The 17,545-nt window shown below is 45.2% G+C and overlaps 1 protein-coding gene across 1 annotated transcript in view; it reads left to right on the top strand.

Moving 5' to 3' along the window:
- Positions 1-227: 227 nt before the first annotated feature.
- ARHGAP31 (Rho GTPase activating protein 31) overlaps positions 228-17,545 on the top strand; it is a 113,563-nt gene continuing 96,245 nt past the window's right edge. The window contains exon 1 of the mRNA XM_047099665.1: positions 228-465. Within this exon, the coding sequence (XP_046955621.1) occupies positions 366-465 (100 nt within the window). The 5' untranslated portion in view covers positions 228-365. The remainder of the gene's footprint in view (positions 466-17,545) is intronic.

Here is a 17,545-nt window from a genome sequence, read left to right as displayed (position 1 = left end):
AGCTAGCCCTCCCTCCGGAGCGGGGGAAGACGCTCGGAGATCCCGCAGGAGCCCGTGAAAAGTCCCTGGGACTCCAAGTGAGGAAGTGACACTCCCGCCAGCCGGCCCGCGGCCGCCAGCTCCGCCCGGCCTCCGGCACCGCGGCCCTGGAGGAGCGCGCCGTGGACTGCAGGCTCCGCGGCCGCGCGGGTCTCAGCGCCCCGCGGGGTCCATGCGCGCTGCCCCGGGCCGCACTTCCTCCGCGCGCCCATGCGGGCCCCCGGAGCCGCGCCGCAGCCAGTGATCTGACCCCGGAGACCATCCTAGGCGCGGTGCCAAGCACAGGGGAGGGAGAGACGGAGGGGCAACCTCTTTGGGACTAACTCATGAAGAACAAGGGTGCCAAGCAGAAGCTGAAACGAAAGGGAGCCGCCAGTGCCTTTGGCTGTGACCTGACCGAGTATCTGGAAAGCTCAGGACAGGATGGTAAAGTACCTTTGCCTTTCCCCCCACCCCTCCTTTTCTTTTTGTTTGAGAGTGAGATGGACTTTTCTGGAGCGTGTTAGATTCCGTTCGCAAGTTAATGTATTCCAGGCCTGTGGGTTCAATGTACTTTTTTTCTTTTTAAAGAACAGATATGATTCCTAAGGTGCACAGCGCTGCCACCTCGACGTGCAGAGGCTGTGTGGGTCTTTCCGTTTGTCGCACACAAGCCGTTATTGGGCGGTGCTGCTGCAAGTTTAACCGGCTACCTCTGCGGGCTGGGGGTGGGAGCTCCAGAGATCCTGATCGAGGATTTTGGATGTCGGAGGCGAGGGATTCGGGCAGGACCTGTGGGATGATGATGATCAGTGGGCTTCTCCGGGTACATAATTACGACCGCCTTGGGTGTCCCTCCCGGGCTCTCCAATTTCATCCGCTCACATCTTTTTTTATTAATGTGCTGGAAGGCAGGGGGTGCGGTGGATCCTGGCTGGGGGAGTGGTTGCACAAACATTTTCTGAATTTCTGAACGGATGCCAAATATATAGTACCTCCCTCCCTCCCCTTCCCAACCCCCCAGACCCTTTACCTCCTCTTGGCTTTCAGATTAGCATTTGGTGTGTCAGACAAGAAGAGTGCTGTAAAAAGGTCAGAAGGCCTGGATCTTAAAATACTATAGGGTATGTAAAAGAAAAGGAGAGCGTCTGTGTTTTCAAGGCCACATTGGGTAAAAAAGGGAATCCTGCAGAGTAGAGACAGTTTAAACATTTGTTGGGGGAGAGGGAAAGAAAACAATTTAGAATACAATAATAGCATTTGAAGTTAGAAGTTTTTAATCATAGGAAGGCTGGGGAAATTGAGCGGTAAATGACTCCTTTTGTAAGGTTGACTGACCCCGTGCATACCCATGACAAAAAGGCCTTGTCTTTAGAAAGTTAAGTGCGGAAAGAAATTAGACCACTATATAGGCCTCGTATTTACACACAGCTAGCTATAACAAAGGAGGAGACTGGAGGGCTGTTTAACTGTGCAGAATAATTCTGCCTCCAGGAAAATAATCTCAAAAATGATTTGATTAGCTCATATCAAATGTGCATCTCAAAAACAGCGCAAAGATTTTGTTTCAATTACGTTTTTTTGAGACTCAGCACCACCTAGTAATTTGCAGTGGTGTGATATTCCTGTGGTATTCTGGAGTTCAGAGTCTGCTGTGTCATTAGGACAAATGGCTTAGTATCATAGAGCTTGGGGTACCACAGGTTTCAAAACTGCCTCTTTTGAAATCAAGGCATAACAGTCAACTCATTTAATCCTCTCCAATAATCCGGGAGAGGGCGATTTGATATAAAATTGCTTGGACTGAATTATTTTGAATGTGAAAGAACTCCACATGTGCATCTTAACCACTACCCTCGAAAGTTCAGAAGGAAATATTTCCCTCCCCCTGTTTTTGTGAGGAACTTGAGGTTCACTACAAATGTTCGGGATGCCCCCTTCCACCCTGTGGGTGTTTTTCTGGGACCCCCTCCAAGCATGGGGGTGCTTGCCATTCCTGCCCCATTCTTATGATGTCATAGATTGTAGGATGAGCCAGGAATGTCAGCATTCTGTGAAGACACCTCAAAGGCTGCCTTTGGCAGCTCTTCGTTCACCTGCTTTGTATTTTGGGCTTCTATATAGGTTGCGTTTGGAAAAGAAGGAAGGGAGCTACTGCTCAGAGGAAAAAAAAATGAAAACCAGTGCCTAATAATCCCAGCCTTGGGGAGGAGGCAAGGAAGCCCAGACAGGTAAATTGACCTGCATAAGGTCATACAGTATAAATCATGAAGGATGCAGAGAGGCTTGGCCTACCAGGCTCCTCTTCCCTCCCTAGCTTCCTTATCCAGGCCAACACTCTCTTCTAATGATTTTGTTTCCCAAATTGAAAGACTACACAGGCAAGATCCTGTCACAGGATCAGCAAACTTTCAAGTCTGACATACCTGAATAGAGTTTAGCTTTAAAACAAAAGGAAACTGACCCACTTAATGATCCAGACACCATTCTTGTGCCACATGAGGATTAGGCATGCATAATAAACAGCTTATATAAATAAGAGTAATTAGGATTTCCTTTTTGCTACATGTAAAAACTAGTTATGTAGTCCTCTTTTAATTTGACTATAGTGTAGTATCAGTAAGCACAGTGCTAATGTTTTTTTTTTTCCTAAAACAATGTGTTTTCCTCATGGACTTTCTGAAACATGTACTAGTTAATAGACAAGGCCTGGACTCTGCTCCCAGGGAGGAAAGCTGACCTGGGCACTGCCCCTTTGCCCACCACCTTGGAAGTTCAACCCCAGAATCCAGGTGACAAGTCAGCATGGTAACTAGAAACCAGAAGGCTAGGGAGGGCCTCACAAGACTGACATCATGATTACTGAGCTTCGGAGTCAAGGGTAAGGTGATGGTCCTGTATAGAGATAAAGAGAAATGCTTTCAGGTCTGGGAGCACAGGAGCAGAAGAGAAGGACCGAGATGTAGGGAAGCCAAGAGAGCCCTTGTGCTTGGACAGGGAGGGAAAGCCCTAAGCTGGGATGGTGGACAGAGCTGGTGATAATAAGCTGTGCTCAGGCCATCCGAATGTGGGGAAGCTACAGCCCTGAGGCTGAACACAGATCATGAATGTCATCCACTTCAGTGATTTGCCATGGCCCAGCCCTGCTACCTTCAGCTGGGCAAATCTGCCAGGACAGGATGTGTGGGTGACAAATAGGTGTTCAGCTCAGAGCAGAAGCTGCCCAGGGCCAAGTGTCATTCTTAATCTTTAGGAAGCTGATGAAAACCAGAAACCCTTTCTTAGAGAAATGTGTGTGTATGTGTGTGTGTGTGTGTGTGTGTGTGTGTGTAGTTTCCACAGTTCAGACCCTGCTGTTGATCATCCCCAGAGGCACACAGCCCTGATGTGAAGGGCCGTTTTCCCCCCTTTCACTTCTTTGAGGACTTTTCTCCAGTCTGGTAAGAACACTCAAGAACAGCACAAAGTTGCTCCTGACCAACGTGGCCGGAACAGTGACCACCACCCCAACCCTCAGCTCTTCCTTAGGAACCAGATAACTTTATCTTCCCATCTGGTATAGAGGGAGAAGAGCATCTCTTCTTCACTGGTATGCTGAAAGTAGTAGTTTTCTTTGTCTTCTTTTTGACAACTGAATTGAAAGAATCCCAACGAAAACCACATCATATTGTCACCTGTGGTTGGGAAGCTGCGGGTGAAGCCGTGTGAGGCCAGAGTGCATCCAAGAGCATTTTTTAAAAATTTTTTTTAATGTTTATTTATTTTTGAGACAGAGAGAGACAGAGCATGAACGGGGGAGGGTCAGAGAGAGGGAGACACAGAATCTGAAACAGGCTCCAGGCTCTAAGCTGTCAGCACAGAGCCCGACGCGGGGCTCGAACTCACGGACCGTGAGATCATGACCTGAGCTGAAGCTGGCGGCTCAACCAACTGAGCCACCCAGGCACCCCGAGCATTTCTTATTTCATTGTGAGCCAAGTGCCCCTGGTCTTCCCACAGGACTTGGAAATGCTGGGGCCAGCAGTCAAGGGACCAGAAAGAGAAGGTTATTGGAAAAGCTGTCTTCTGCCTCCATTTGTGCCTTCTGTCTCCACTCTGAGGGCTAAGGACTTTCTCACCCTTCTGAACAATCTATGTCATTTTATTCGATTCCTGGGAAAAGGTGATATTGTGTCACCCAGTGGTTTGCCATGATGGCAGCACATTAGAATCCCCTGAGGAGCTTTAAAAAAAAAAAAAAAAAAGGTGAAGCCCAGGTCCCCTCTCAGAACAATTAAATCAGAATTTCTTGTTGTGCAGGCATAGGTATGTTTTAAAAGCTTACTAAAGGGGCACCTGGGTGGCTCCATGGAGCCTCCATTGGGCTCCATGCTGACAATGCCTGCTTCAGATTCTGTGTCTCCCTCTCTCTGCCCCTCTCCCCGCTCTCAATCTGTCTCTCTGTCTCTCAGAAATAAATAAACATTTAAAAAAAATTTTTTAAAGCTTCCTAGCTGTTTCTGATATGCAGGCAGAGTTGAGAACCACTGCTTGCAATTTAGGCATTTATAGACCATTTTCCCCTTGGATAAGCAGCTTTGACTATTCAGAATGTCTCCTCTGAATGTTTGGTAAGAACTGTGAGCCTTTTTATTGCTAAAGTTTTTTTTCTAGTTCTTATCAGATTGAAAAGGGAAAAAAATGTGTATATACATATATATATATATATATAATTTCTTTTTTTTTTTAACGTTTATTTATTTTGACAGAGAAAGAGAGCACACATGTGCTCAGGGGATGGGCAGAAAGGGGGGAGAGAGAGAATCCCAGGCAGGCTCTGAGATGTCAGCGTGGAGCCCAATGCGGGGCTCAATCTCACAAACCGTGAGATCATGACCTGAGCCAGAGTCGGGTGCTTAACTGACTGAGCCACCCAGGTGCCCCTTTATATATATTTCTGAGGCTAAATCATTCTCTCAGTTTGTTTATTCATTTATTTCACAAATAGGTACTGAGGCACTGTGGAGGCACAGTGGGAGAGAAAGAAACAAGCCCTCCAGACTTGAGAAATTTACAGTTGAAGGGATGTGAACAGACTTTCAGAAACCAATGGCTCAGGGTGCCTGGGCGACTCAGTTGGTTGAGCTTGGGATTCTCTCCCTTTCTCTCTCTCTGCCCTCCTCCACTCATGCTTTCTCTGTCTCTGTCTCTCTCAAAATAGATAAACTTAAAAAAAAAAAAAAAAAGAGAGAAGCCAGTGGATCAATGAAGCTTTGAAAATAGCTGTCATAACTGAAGGAGAACACATAAAAGCTACTATCTACAAGTAAATAGATAAGATACCCAAACATAAACAGGAACAAAGTCTTAGCAAGGAAGGTAGGTAATATTTTTTTTGTTCAAGACAGGATTTAACACTGACTGGAGAACCAGGGCTGGTACTCTCTTTGGCTTTAGTCTTTTCCTCCCCAGCATCTTACCTCACACATCCTTATCACACCCTCCCTACCTAACTCTTCACTCTTTTTTTTTTTTTTTAAGTTTATTTATTTATTTTGAGAAAGACAGTGAGAGCAGGGGAGGGGCAGAGAAAGAGGGAGAGAGAGAATCCCAAGCCGACGTGGCACTTGATCCCACGAACCAAACCATGAGATTATGAGCTGAGCCAAAACCAAGAGTTGACGCTTAACGGACTGAATCACCCAGGTGCCCCCTGAGTCTTCATTCTTTAGGTCTCCGCTGCTTCTGGAAACCTTCCCTGACCTCCCAAGTTAGGTGCCCCTGCTGGGTATTCCCATTAGGAGTTCTGGAGACTTCCTGTCCAGCACAGAATCCCCAAATCTCAACTTTGCCTGTTCCCAACCCTGGAGTAAATTACTTACCCCCGCTAGGCCTCAGTTTCCTCATTTGTGAAATGGGGCTAAGAGGACCGATGTGAAGATAAATGAATTCATATAGGCAAAGCACTTGGCAGAGGGCATGTGTATATGGAAAGCTATAAAAGTGTGGCTGTTATTATCATAACACCCTGGACTTGCCCTGGTATAACTACATTACACCCATGACTGAATGAGTGAGGGCTCCAATGAAATGGGTAAATGATATGGTCAGGTGGTTTCATCAGTCATGAAGAGGAATGGGAAGCAGATTGGTTGCCCCAGTGAATGAAGAGGCCATTTCATGCAGGGATTTCCCAGAGCTACCGCAGAGTGGATGGACCATCGTGTATAATGGTGGAAGACCAGAATGTCCATCTGAATGGAAAGGGCCCTCAGAAAGATTTGAGAAAGATACCCAGCCACTCCTAAAACCAAAGGGAACCGAAAGAGAAGTCAGGTCTTGGAGGCAGAGTTTGTGCAGACAGAACAACAACTTCATAAGCTTGCGTTTAGAGGGGGATCCCCATATCTGGGTCCCAGAGTTAAATAGGCAAAACCAAAAGAGGAGAAAAAATGCTTTAAACCTGGAGCGAACTGACTGATAACACAAAGCCTGACTGTAACTTACTCTGTAGGGTCTGGATATGACAAACAACCCACACAGAGAATAGAAACAGCCACCTCCATCTACCCACACCCCTCCCTCCTGCCACTCTCCAGACCTATACCAACAGCCCCTTGACCACAGGCACAGCCTCTCCCTCTCCCTCTCCCCACACTCCCCCACAGGCGGCCCCTCAAATGCCTTCCAAGCTCAGGAGGCTCAGGCATTGGGACCGCTAAGGAAGCCTACTCTCTTGTCATCCCAGACATTCCCTGAAGCCAAGTGAACCATCTGCTGGGGTAGAGGGAGCTGGAGGCTGGGCCTTATGCTGGGGCAGAGGGAAACATGTTGAAAGCGGGAACATGTTTTCCCGTAGACCATGCTGTAAGTGGAGGATAAGCCCCTCAATACCAGTACAGCTGCAGTTTTTGTTGCACTGTTCCCCCCCTAATTGTATTAGGCATCTGTAGGCTAGCTGGAAACCTTTTCTGTGGGAGTGGGAGGAGGGGAGAACGCATTCTGAATTCCAGAAGCTGACTGACTTAGGCAGTTCTGAAACGCTTGCTGGGGACTGTTTGTTCCTGGGAATCACCTCCCTGGAGAAAGTTTCCTGGGATTTTGTGGCTGTGTGTGTGGCTGTGCAACAGAGGGTGGAGAAGCGGGTGGGCTGAAAGATCCAGGACTTAAGTCTGAGAATAAGAAGTGCCCCCCCCCGCCTTTTTCCATTAGATATTGTAGCTAAATATTTTTGAGACAAAGTAGTGACAGACCCTTTTAACTGGGGCGACCTGATGCTCGTTCCCTCCAGAACAGACGGAGTGAGCTGAACTGTCTGCCCCCCCCCCCCCCCCCCCCCCCGCCACTGGCCTCTGGGTTTCAGAACTCAGCTGTCCTTTCCGTGGTTCCTTCATGCCAGTCTTGAGGCCCAGGAACATGGAGCTACTTGCTTTTCAAGCCCAATGCGGGGCTGGAACCCACAAACTGAGATCATGACCTAAGCCAAAGTCAAGAGTCAGATGCTCAACCGACTGAGCCACCCTCGTGCCTGGAGCTACTTGCTTTTTTATTGTTTTGTTTTGTTTCTCACTCATCACTTGCCTTGAATTTAAGCCTTGAAGTAGCTTTTTCCCCACTTATCCCACCCTTCAAATTACTTTTCTTTTTGCATATGGATGCATGTCCCATTCAATTGTCTGAGCTATTTCTATGCCCCAGTACAAATGCCAAGCTTGAGTTTAATTGGTCTTGGTGCTCCTCCCTCAAAGGGCAGGCCTGGAGGCTTTACTGAGGTGGGGCCATAGCCTCATAAAGCTTCAGGAGTCTAGATAGTCACCCTGTCCCTCTAACCCTGTCCCCAGCATGCAGTTTTAGGTACAGCTTAAAATAAGAGCACCCAGAAGAAATATGCTGACTACAATTCAGAGGAGAATAGATACTGGTACTGGACTTTTTTCTAAGAGCAACTTTTAATGGAGGAAGAGGAGATATATCATTAAGCTGCTGGATGGCTAAAGGAAGGAGGAGGAAAAGGAGGTCTCTTGGAAAGAGAGAAGGGACGCAGAAATGAAGGCTGAGTCCCACATCAGACCTGCTTGTTATTTTTATTAGTAGAGTTACTGTCTGCATTTATTGCTTACTGTATGCCAGTCACTTTATACCTACCAAGTAATATTTTTGACATCTGTAAGAATGGGGCATTTTTATCCCCTTTTTATAGAGGAGAAAACTAGATGAAAGAGGTTAAAGATCTTACCAAAATTATGAAGATAGAAAAGGGAGGATTTAAATCCAGATCTGCCTGACTCCCAAGGCCAGAATCCTAAGCACAAACACAATTTCTCAGACTAGCATATTTTGTAATTTGGCATTTACACTACAATTTTGTAAAAAAAAAAAAAAAAAAATCTGTAAAAAGTAGCTTTTTCTCTGTTTTTGCCCTAGCCTAGATCATTAATAATAATAATAATAATAATAATGATGATGATGATGATGACAGCGGACATTTGCATGGCACTTTACCCTGTGCAAGGCACTTTTCACACACATCTATTCTAAACCTACTAGCTTTCAAGACCAACCAGACCCCACCTTTTCCTCCTGGCCCATTCCTGCCGGCTGCAGCCCCAATCCTCCTTCCCTTTTGGAACACCCTTTCCCTTAGAGTCAGAGACACGCAATATGATCTTCATTCTCCTTATTACTCTATTTTCTAACTGATAAGCCAGTGATGAGCTCTGCTGAAGGCAGGTGGCATTCAGCAGCTCACACAGATTTGGTAGCACACTGTGCCTCTCAGGGTGAGTCCTATGGCCAGCACACAGCACTTGATTGATTGACCCTATTTCCTCCTCAGGAAGCCAGTGTTAGAGCCCTTCTAGGAAGCTCAGGACCAGTGACACTGCTAATGTGCTGAAATATCAGGAATCCAAGATAATTGAAGCTTCCCCATAGGGACTTACAGCTACTCTAAGATAGAAACTGACCCAGACTTTGCACAGGACGCCCCAGAAACACTGCCTTTTCCTAGTGCCTCACCAGTCACTCCTTGGTATGAACCACATTCTTGGCGGGGCCCCAGAACCAACTGAGTTTCTGGGATGGAGTCTCAGGCACTCTTTGTTCTAGTTCAAGCTTGGCTGATGCATACCAGGCCCTGGTACCACGCCCATGGCCTGATGCTGCCCCAGAATGCCTTTGGGACCCCCTCCACCCCCTCCCCCCCCAGAGACAGGGATGAATGTCACCCCCCACCCAAAGCAACATATACCAGCTCTTACTGTGACAGACACCAGAAAACAGTTTGACATATAAAGTAGGATTCTGGCAAACTATAAATAAATCTATAGCTTTCGTGACAGGCAACTGAGCTAATTTGTGCAATTATGCATATTTCTCTCCCTGGCTTTGTTCACATTTTTATTCAGAAACCATCTTGCGTGGGGTTTTCAATTCAACGCAACAAGTATTTAATGGGACTCTAATGTGCAAGACACTCTTGGATTTATGAAGATGCTCTCAAGTTCTCAGCCTAGTGGGGTCGTGAGAGGGGAAGACAGCTAAAAGAAGTACAAAGAAAAATGAAATGAGGGCTCCTGCTGATGTGCAAGCAGGGGATACCCACATGTAAGGCAGCTGAGTGAGAGAGCCATCCGACAGAGTGGATCTCTTGTAAGGGGGAAATTCAATAAAATGATAGACATCATCTGACCATGAGGAACGACAGGGATGGGGGGAGATGGGATGCTTGGTGTCTACAGACAGGAAACCACATGTTTTTGCCTGATACTTGTAATTGGTCACGCCTTCTTGCACCCTGAAGGGGAAGATACTTTATTCTGAGAAAGGTAGTTGAGTGGCCAGGCTTGGGGGTGAGGGGCCCTGTTGGGGTGACAGAAACTGTCTTCAGTGGCAGAAGAGTCAAGCTAGAGGAGGCAGAGTAGCTGATCATAACAAGAGTAGCCATTGGGTTAGCTGTAGTCTGTTAAAAGAGGGAGTCTGTTAAAAGAGAAAACTTTTTTTGGAAAAATTTTTTTAATGTTTATTTATTTTTGAGAGAGAGAGAGACAGAGCACAAACAGGGGAGGAACAGAGAGAGGAAGACACAGAATCCAGAGCAGGCTCCAGGCTCTGAGCTGACAGCACAGAGCCTGACACAGGGCTTGAACCCAGGAACCATGAAATCATGACCTGAGCCAAAGTCGGAAGCTTAACCAACTGAGCCACTCAGGTGCCCCCAAAGAGAAAGCTTTTTGTAACGTTAACTGACCATCCTAATTATGGGTCAATTAAATCTAGCATTATGGCATCAATGCACAACCTTGACCTGTCCCTGTTGTGTGGAAATTCTGTTTTGTCCCCCATTTTTAAAAAAATGTTTTTTTAAATGTTTATTTATTTTTGAAGAGAGACAGAGACACCATGAGCAGGGGAGGGGCAGAGCGAGAGAGAGACACAGAGTCCGAAGCAGGCTTCAGGCTCTGAGCTGTCAGCACAGAGCCCGACGCGGAGCTTGAACCCACGAACTGTGAGATCATGATCTGAGCTGAAGTCGGACGCCCAACCAACCGAGCCACCCAGACGCCCCTGTCCCCCATTTTTTATACGAGGACCAACTCAGAGAGGTTAAGTAACTTGCCTAAACATCACCCAGCCACAAAGTAGGGAAACTGAAGGCATTAAATTCCCATTCCACAGCTTTGTGTCCTCTTAGCCACAGACAGGTCAGCTGGCAGTAAATCTGATATGCAAAGCTCCATTTTACCATGCATTGCCAAGGTGATAAGTTCAGCAGGATTTAGCTAGACTTTAATAAAACTTCTGGCAATGGAGTTCTCATGCCCAGTTTTTCAAAGTAAAACATTTAGGTTCCAAATGGCAGGCTTCTACACAGAGAGTGTGCCCTGTTACCATAAGTGGTCCCTTCCACCACTTCTTTCCCATCTGTTTCCTGCATGCAGAGTATTATTGGGAAACAATGATGTCAGCTCTTCCATATAAATCTACACCTCCCTGCTTGCCCCTCCCCTACAATGCATATTTTTGTTCCTCTTTCTGGCTTTTGTCTTGCTGTTCTGTTCCTTAAGGACTCACGCTTTTGGCGTCAATTGTTGGCTTTCTTTTTTAATATGTTTTAGCTATTTAAGCTTTTTGTGGCCTTCAAAGTGCACATGCTTTTTTTGGGTCCATATTTGGAAAATCTTTTGTTTGGCTAATAGCTAGAACATGGGCCTGATGTTAATGGAGAGGAGCCATTTTGCTTTATGGGAAAGCAAAGCTAGATGCAGGGCTCTGAATCAGCTCAGAATTGAGGACACAAACCCTGCTTGGGGGCCCTTAGGGGCTGCATTAAAGCTGTTTGGACCCTGGGTACAAAGCCTATAGGTGAAGGTCAAGGATATCTACTCATGGAGTAATCTGTGTTTTCTCACCCCAAGCCTGACTTTCAAATGGGACATGGTTTCCTCAGTTCCCCTTTCTTTACTGCCCCTAATGACAATTTGGTTTCAGAAAGGAAAGGGGAGTGGGTAGGCCTTGGGGATAGGGGGTGGGGAGTACGAGCTTTGAATTCTGGATCTAAAAATTCTGGACCTCTCTTTTTAAGCCTTGGGCAGTGATACTCAAAACTTTACTGGGCATAAGAATGACAAAAAAATGCAGTTTTTACTTTTAAAATTTAATTTAAAATCGAACTTCAAAATTAAAAAGAAATATCGGTTAAATTTAGTACACTATTAGTACACTATAAGGAGCATTAGAAATGTTCCTTAAATTTCATTTCAGTCTCCTTGAAACAAAATGGACATCTAATAAAAGTTTCCTCTAGGCATCTGCCTAGGTCCTATAGTATCTGGGTCTGTGGACATCAAGAGGTTTCACAGAATGAGTGCTACGGTTTACAGGGCTCCAAGCAGTAGAGAGCTGCTGCATAGTAATATCCTGAGGTCAGGCCTCAGAGATTCTGCTTTTGTAGGTCTGAGATGGGGTCTGAATCCCCATTTTTAAAGACGAGCTCCAGGTGATTCTGGTATCTTTGGTCTACTGATCTCACTTTCAGAAACATGGACTTAGCCCACAGAAAGAAGCAGCTAAGTAAAAACCACATGACTTTTATTTTCTTCGTTATATTTTATATATTGCCCAGTTTTTCCATAGTGGACATATATGTTTACGATTTAAGTTGGGAAAATAATCTTTTAAAATTATTATGGGGATGGGATGTCTTGACTCATTCAATTTTTCATAAAGCCTTTTCATTTTAATCCTTGGGGCGCCTGGGTGGCGCAGTCGGTTAAGCGTCCGACGTCAGCCAGGTCACGATCTCGCGGTCCGTGAGTTCGAGCCCCGCGTCGGGCTCTGGGCTGATGGCTCAGAGCCTGGAGCCTGTTTCCGATTCTGTGTCTCCCTCTCTCTCTGCCCCTACCCCGTTCATGCTCTGTCTCTCTCTGTCCCAAAAATAAATAAAAAACGTTGAAAAAAAAATTTAATCCTTATAAAAAAATCTTCATAAAGTCTGTTCGTTCCCTTTCCTGCCTTGATAGGTACAGTTTAGTGATATCAATTAACTTCTTCTCTGAGAAGCAGTGTAGCCAGGTGATTAGCATGTAGCTTTTTTGCTGGTAGTCTGCCTTGGTTCAAATGCCAGCTCTCTCACATGCTGGTTTTGTGACCCTGGACCAGCTAAGAAATCTCTCTGTGCTTCAGTATCCTCATCTGTAAAGTGGGGATTATGATAGTAATAGTACCCATTGTGTAGGGTTATTATGAGGATTAAATGAACTCGTGCACTGCCTGGAATTTTTGTAAATCTTCTGTAAGTGTTGACTCTGTAAGTGTTGAAGTTATTACTTCCTTGGTGATTGGAAATCTTACCCTGTTTCAGCATTACTCAGAGTGTGGTTCCTGAGTAATGCTACAGATGTGGAAGTTGAGAGAGCTGAGAACAAACACTATTCCAAGGCTCCCATATATCCCTAGGGTCTTCCTCTTTAAAAAAAAAATTGTTTCATGTGCACCCAATTATTTATTTTCTTTGGTTGGTGGCATAAAAATGCTGGTTTTAAGACCTTTATTTGTTGATAAATATTTCTGGGGTGGGACTGTGGCAAACTTTCTAAATCTTACATGTCTTTAGTAATCAGAAAAAATAATCTAAAAACGAAATGAAAAAGAAAAAGAAAATGAGGGTTACGGTAAAAGGCCATAGTGACAGCCATCCAATCTTCTGGTTTCCATTTGTATTTCAGGAGGGCTATAAATCTGGAAAATGAGCCCATTTTCATCACTGAGGGAACAATGTAAGGCCTGGGTTCTAGTTGGCCCATATGATATATCTGTCTATTTCTTTGCTCCACAACGTCATTTTGACAGTTTACTGATCTGACTCAATCTTAGGATGTATGAACAGAATCTTAGGCTGTAGAGCATATGGATCCACACGGCACTCTTTGTGGGTTGACTCTGTTCATTTCTCAGTGCTTTATTTGAAGATAGAAGCTTGTACACAGAAGTATATTTAGGAAGATGATCAAGGTGGTGAAGTGTAGACCTTTATTACTTCTCACCTCCAACTTCCACCCATCATAGTTTCCTAAATTGTCTCCTCCCCTGAATAGAAAGAAAATTTTCTCCTTGGAGACTGGGACCATTTTCTGTTTATCTGTGTGTTAGATGTCTGCAGGACTGGTTCCTTTCTGGAGGCTCTCAGAGAGAATCCGTTTTCTTGCCTTTTCCAGTTTCTAGAGGCTGTCCTCATTCCTTGGTTCATGGCTCCTCATCACATCTCTTTGATTTCCTGCCTTTTTCTTATAAAGACCCTGTGATGACATCAGATAATTGGATAATCTCATCTCAAGATCCTTAGCTTGATCACATCTGCAAAAATCCTTCTAGATATATGAGACAGCAGGAATAAGGACATGGACTACTTTGGGGTGCCATTACTCAGCCTACCACAATCTGTTTTCCCCACAGCACGTTGGCTCAAAAGATATTAATAATGTGAATGAAAGGAATAGAGTGGTGATTATGCGAGGGGAGGAAGAGATGAAAATCAGCATTTACTAAGCACTCATCATGAACCAGGCTCTGGGTTAGGGGGGACACAAGGATGAACATGCATTGTCTGTCCTTGTGGGAGCTCACAGCCTCATGCAGGAGATGGACACATCCTCAACAGATTCTTACCAAACCACAATGGGAGGTGGATGACATTAAGTCTGACTCAGAGGAGCTGAGTCTTCTAAAATGAGTGGAATTTGAGAGGTCTCTCTGCCTGAAGGGAAGATATTCCAGACAGAGGGAAGAATCTAAGCAAAGGCATTGGGTGTAAAACAATATGGCAGGATCAACATTCTCAAAAGAAGAACAAAGAGAACAAGGGTGAAGCATGAGCCACCTACCTGCCTGGACTAGGTTTATAGGGACAAATGGCTTATTAAATGACCATTATAAATCTGCCAAAGAAAGAAAGAACAATGAGCACAAATGGGCCAGTTTAAATTCCAGTTCGATAAAGAATCTTGAGCCACATGTCAAGCTTCTGTGTCCTTTTTGCTATTTCTGTTTTTGCTGGTAAGAAAAAACTTGGACCCCAGTCTAGAATAAACTTCCTCCAGGTGGGGGAAAAATGAAGTGCCCCAAGCAGTTATAACCCAGAGTTTCAGTTTATTCCATCTATTTATAATCTTAGGAAATTTCACTTCTCTCTGTCTTGTGGATGATAACCAGAGCGATGTTTAATATTTCAAGTCCAAGTTTTATTTGAGTTGAAAAATATTGTAATGTTCCTTCCCACTTACCTCCTGGCTATACTTTGACTCCATCCCATCTCTTTTTCTTCCAAGTTTCCCTTCATCTTTGTCATTCCTCCAGTATTAGAAACTGTGGAGCAGGGGCACCTTGGTGGCTCAGTCCATTGAGTGTCTGACTCCTGATTTTGTCTCAGGCCCTGATCTGACAGTTCACGGGATTGAGCCCCAAGTCAGGCTTTGTATTGACAGCATGGAGCCTGCTTGGGATTCTCTCTCTCTCCCTCTCTCTCTGTCCCTCCCCTGCTCAGGTGCTCTCTCTCTCTCTCACTCAAAATAAATAAATAAACTTAAAAAAGAAAGAAAGAAAGAAAGAAACCATGGAGCAGCTATCAGATCCATTGTTCTTGTCAGTTTTACTCCCAGGTGCCATTTTGAGCCTGGCCCACTATGCTCCTCCTCCACTGTGGGATGGCTGTCCCCACCTCAGAGCAGTATCCTCCCACCCTGCTACGTCCCCATCTCTGAGGAGACCTCAGGGTCCTTTGGATGTGGGCCTCCCTGTCCAGTGTCCACCTCGCCTCTGCCAGATTCCACAACTCCAAGGACTAAAAATACTTCAGCCTCTGCTTTTCCCTCTGGCAGGAGCTCAAACTGATTTTGTCCCTTGTGACTGAAAAGCACCGAGGACCAGAAGGAAGCGAGACTAGCTGGATGGTCAGCTGCTTTCTGAGGGGCTCCTCCCAGAGGTGTATGCGCTCTGACTCTGGACAGTGGTCGTCTCCTTCACTCCCTCACCAGAATAGTTCCTCTGGCAACTCTGCCAGCACTTGACTCCTGACTAGAATTGGCAGGAATCATGAAAAAATACAGGATGTGATTTTAATGAGGAATAAACACCTGCCGGAGGTGCCATAGGTCCCCTTCTTTTGTAAAATTTTCGAAGTAATTGTAAAAAAAAAAAAAAATTCAAACGACATGGAGACTTATACAGTACAAAGTCCCTTCCTACATCCTTGCAATCCCATGTGTCAGTCTGGGCTGGATTCAGTCAGACTAGTTCTGTCCAGCGGAACTTTCTGAGGGACATGTGTTCTCTCTGCACTGTCCAATTTGGCAGCCACTAACCACATATGGGCTGTTAGCACTTGAATGTGGCTAGTGCCACTGAGGAACTGAACTGTACATTTTAGTTAATTTAAATTTACATAGGGGTACGTGGGTGGCTCAGATGGTTTAGCAGCCAGTTCTTGGTTTCTGCTCAGGTCATGATCTGATGGTTTGTGAGTTCAAGCCCCACATCAGGCTCTGAGCTGATAGTGGGGAAACTGTGTGGGATTCTGTCTCTCTCCCTTTCTGCCCCTCCCACTGTTTCTCTCTCTGTCTCTCCCTCTCAAAATAAATAAATACAAACCAAAAAAATACCCAAAAATTTACATAGCCTTATGTGACCAATGGCTATTGTATTGGACGGCACAGAGACCTTTCTCTGTGTATATGCTAAAAAATATACACATCGAGTGAGTTTGTTTTTTTCCCCACAAAGATAAAGTTACAACATAAATATGTTCTGAAACATGCTGTTTTAAATAACAGCAGGTTTTGGAGAACTATCCATTTTTGTAAGTATAGCTCAATCTCACTCTTTTTCATCACCACATGGGATCCTGCTTAATGGGTGGGTTTTTAATTTTAATTTTATTTTTTTAAGTCAGGTATCACATTCTTGTGTTTCCGAATCTAAAAGACTCTAAAGGGCATAGTAAAAACTGTCCCCCCATCCCTGCCCTCAGCTTCCCTGTTCCTCACCCCGGAAGTAACTAGTGTTAATTTTCTTGGAAATCTTTCTGTAGAAATTCTGTGCATACACAAGCAAATATGTATGCTTTTAATAAAATATCATAATTAATTTAACCATTTCTTTCCCTTTTTACAAGTTCCTATAAGGCTTCTCTTCTTGTCTAAATACTGATTAATTGGGGACACCTGGGTGGCTTAGTCGGTTAAGCATCTGACCTCTGCCCAGGTCATGATCTCCCAGTCTGTGGGTTCGAGCCCCATGTCAGGCTCTGGGCTGACAGCTCAGAGCCTGGAACCTACTTCGGATTCTGTGTTTCCCTCTCTGTCTGCCCCTCCCCTGCTCATGCTCTCTCTCTCTCTCTCTCTCTCTCTCTCTCAAAAATAAACACTTAAAAAAAATTTTTTTTAACGTTTATTTCTGAGACAGAGAGAGAGACAGAGCATGAGCAGGGGAGGGGCAGAGAGAGAGGGAGACACAGAATCTGAAACAGGCTCCAGGCTCTGAGCTGTCTGCACAGAGCCCGACACGGGGCTCGAACTCACGGACTGCAAGATCATGACCTGAGCCGAAGTCGGACGCTTAACCGACTGAGCCACCCAGGTGCCCCTCAAAAATAAACATTAAATGCTGATTAATTGACTTAGCATTTATTGAATATGTTGTATGAGCCATGCATCATTTTCATTGACAATTGTTATTATCTATAACTTATTAAATATTCATACTGCTTCCCTTTGTTTATAATGAGGGTAGAATTGACTAGTCCACATACTTCTAGTTATACTTCAAACTTGTGTTCCAATATTCCTTAGGGATGTCATCTGGCCAATCCATGTTCTGTCCGCTGGAGTCCGGGCCCTGGGTTAAAGCTGAGGCCGGGGGTAGAAGTTAGAAGCTATTTGGCCTGCATGCTGGCATACCCATGGCATCTAGATCACAGTGCTCTGGTCCTCTGAGCCATCCTGGCACAGGCCGTAGAGACCTAGGAAGCGGTAACAACAGTGAAACAGGTGGCAGC

This window comes from Lynx rufus, unplaced genomic scaffold (assembly GCF_022079265.1).
Source record: "Lynx rufus isolate CCGP_SWC_20201006 ecotype Redwood Valley unplaced genomic scaffold, mLynRuf1.p SCAF_5, whole genome shotgun sequence".
Taxonomy (NCBI): Eukaryota; Metazoa; Chordata; class Mammalia; order Carnivora; family Felidae; genus Lynx; species Lynx rufus.
The sequence above is the reverse complement of the archived record's forward strand: the minus strand, read 5'-3'. Positions and strand labels throughout refer to the sequence as shown.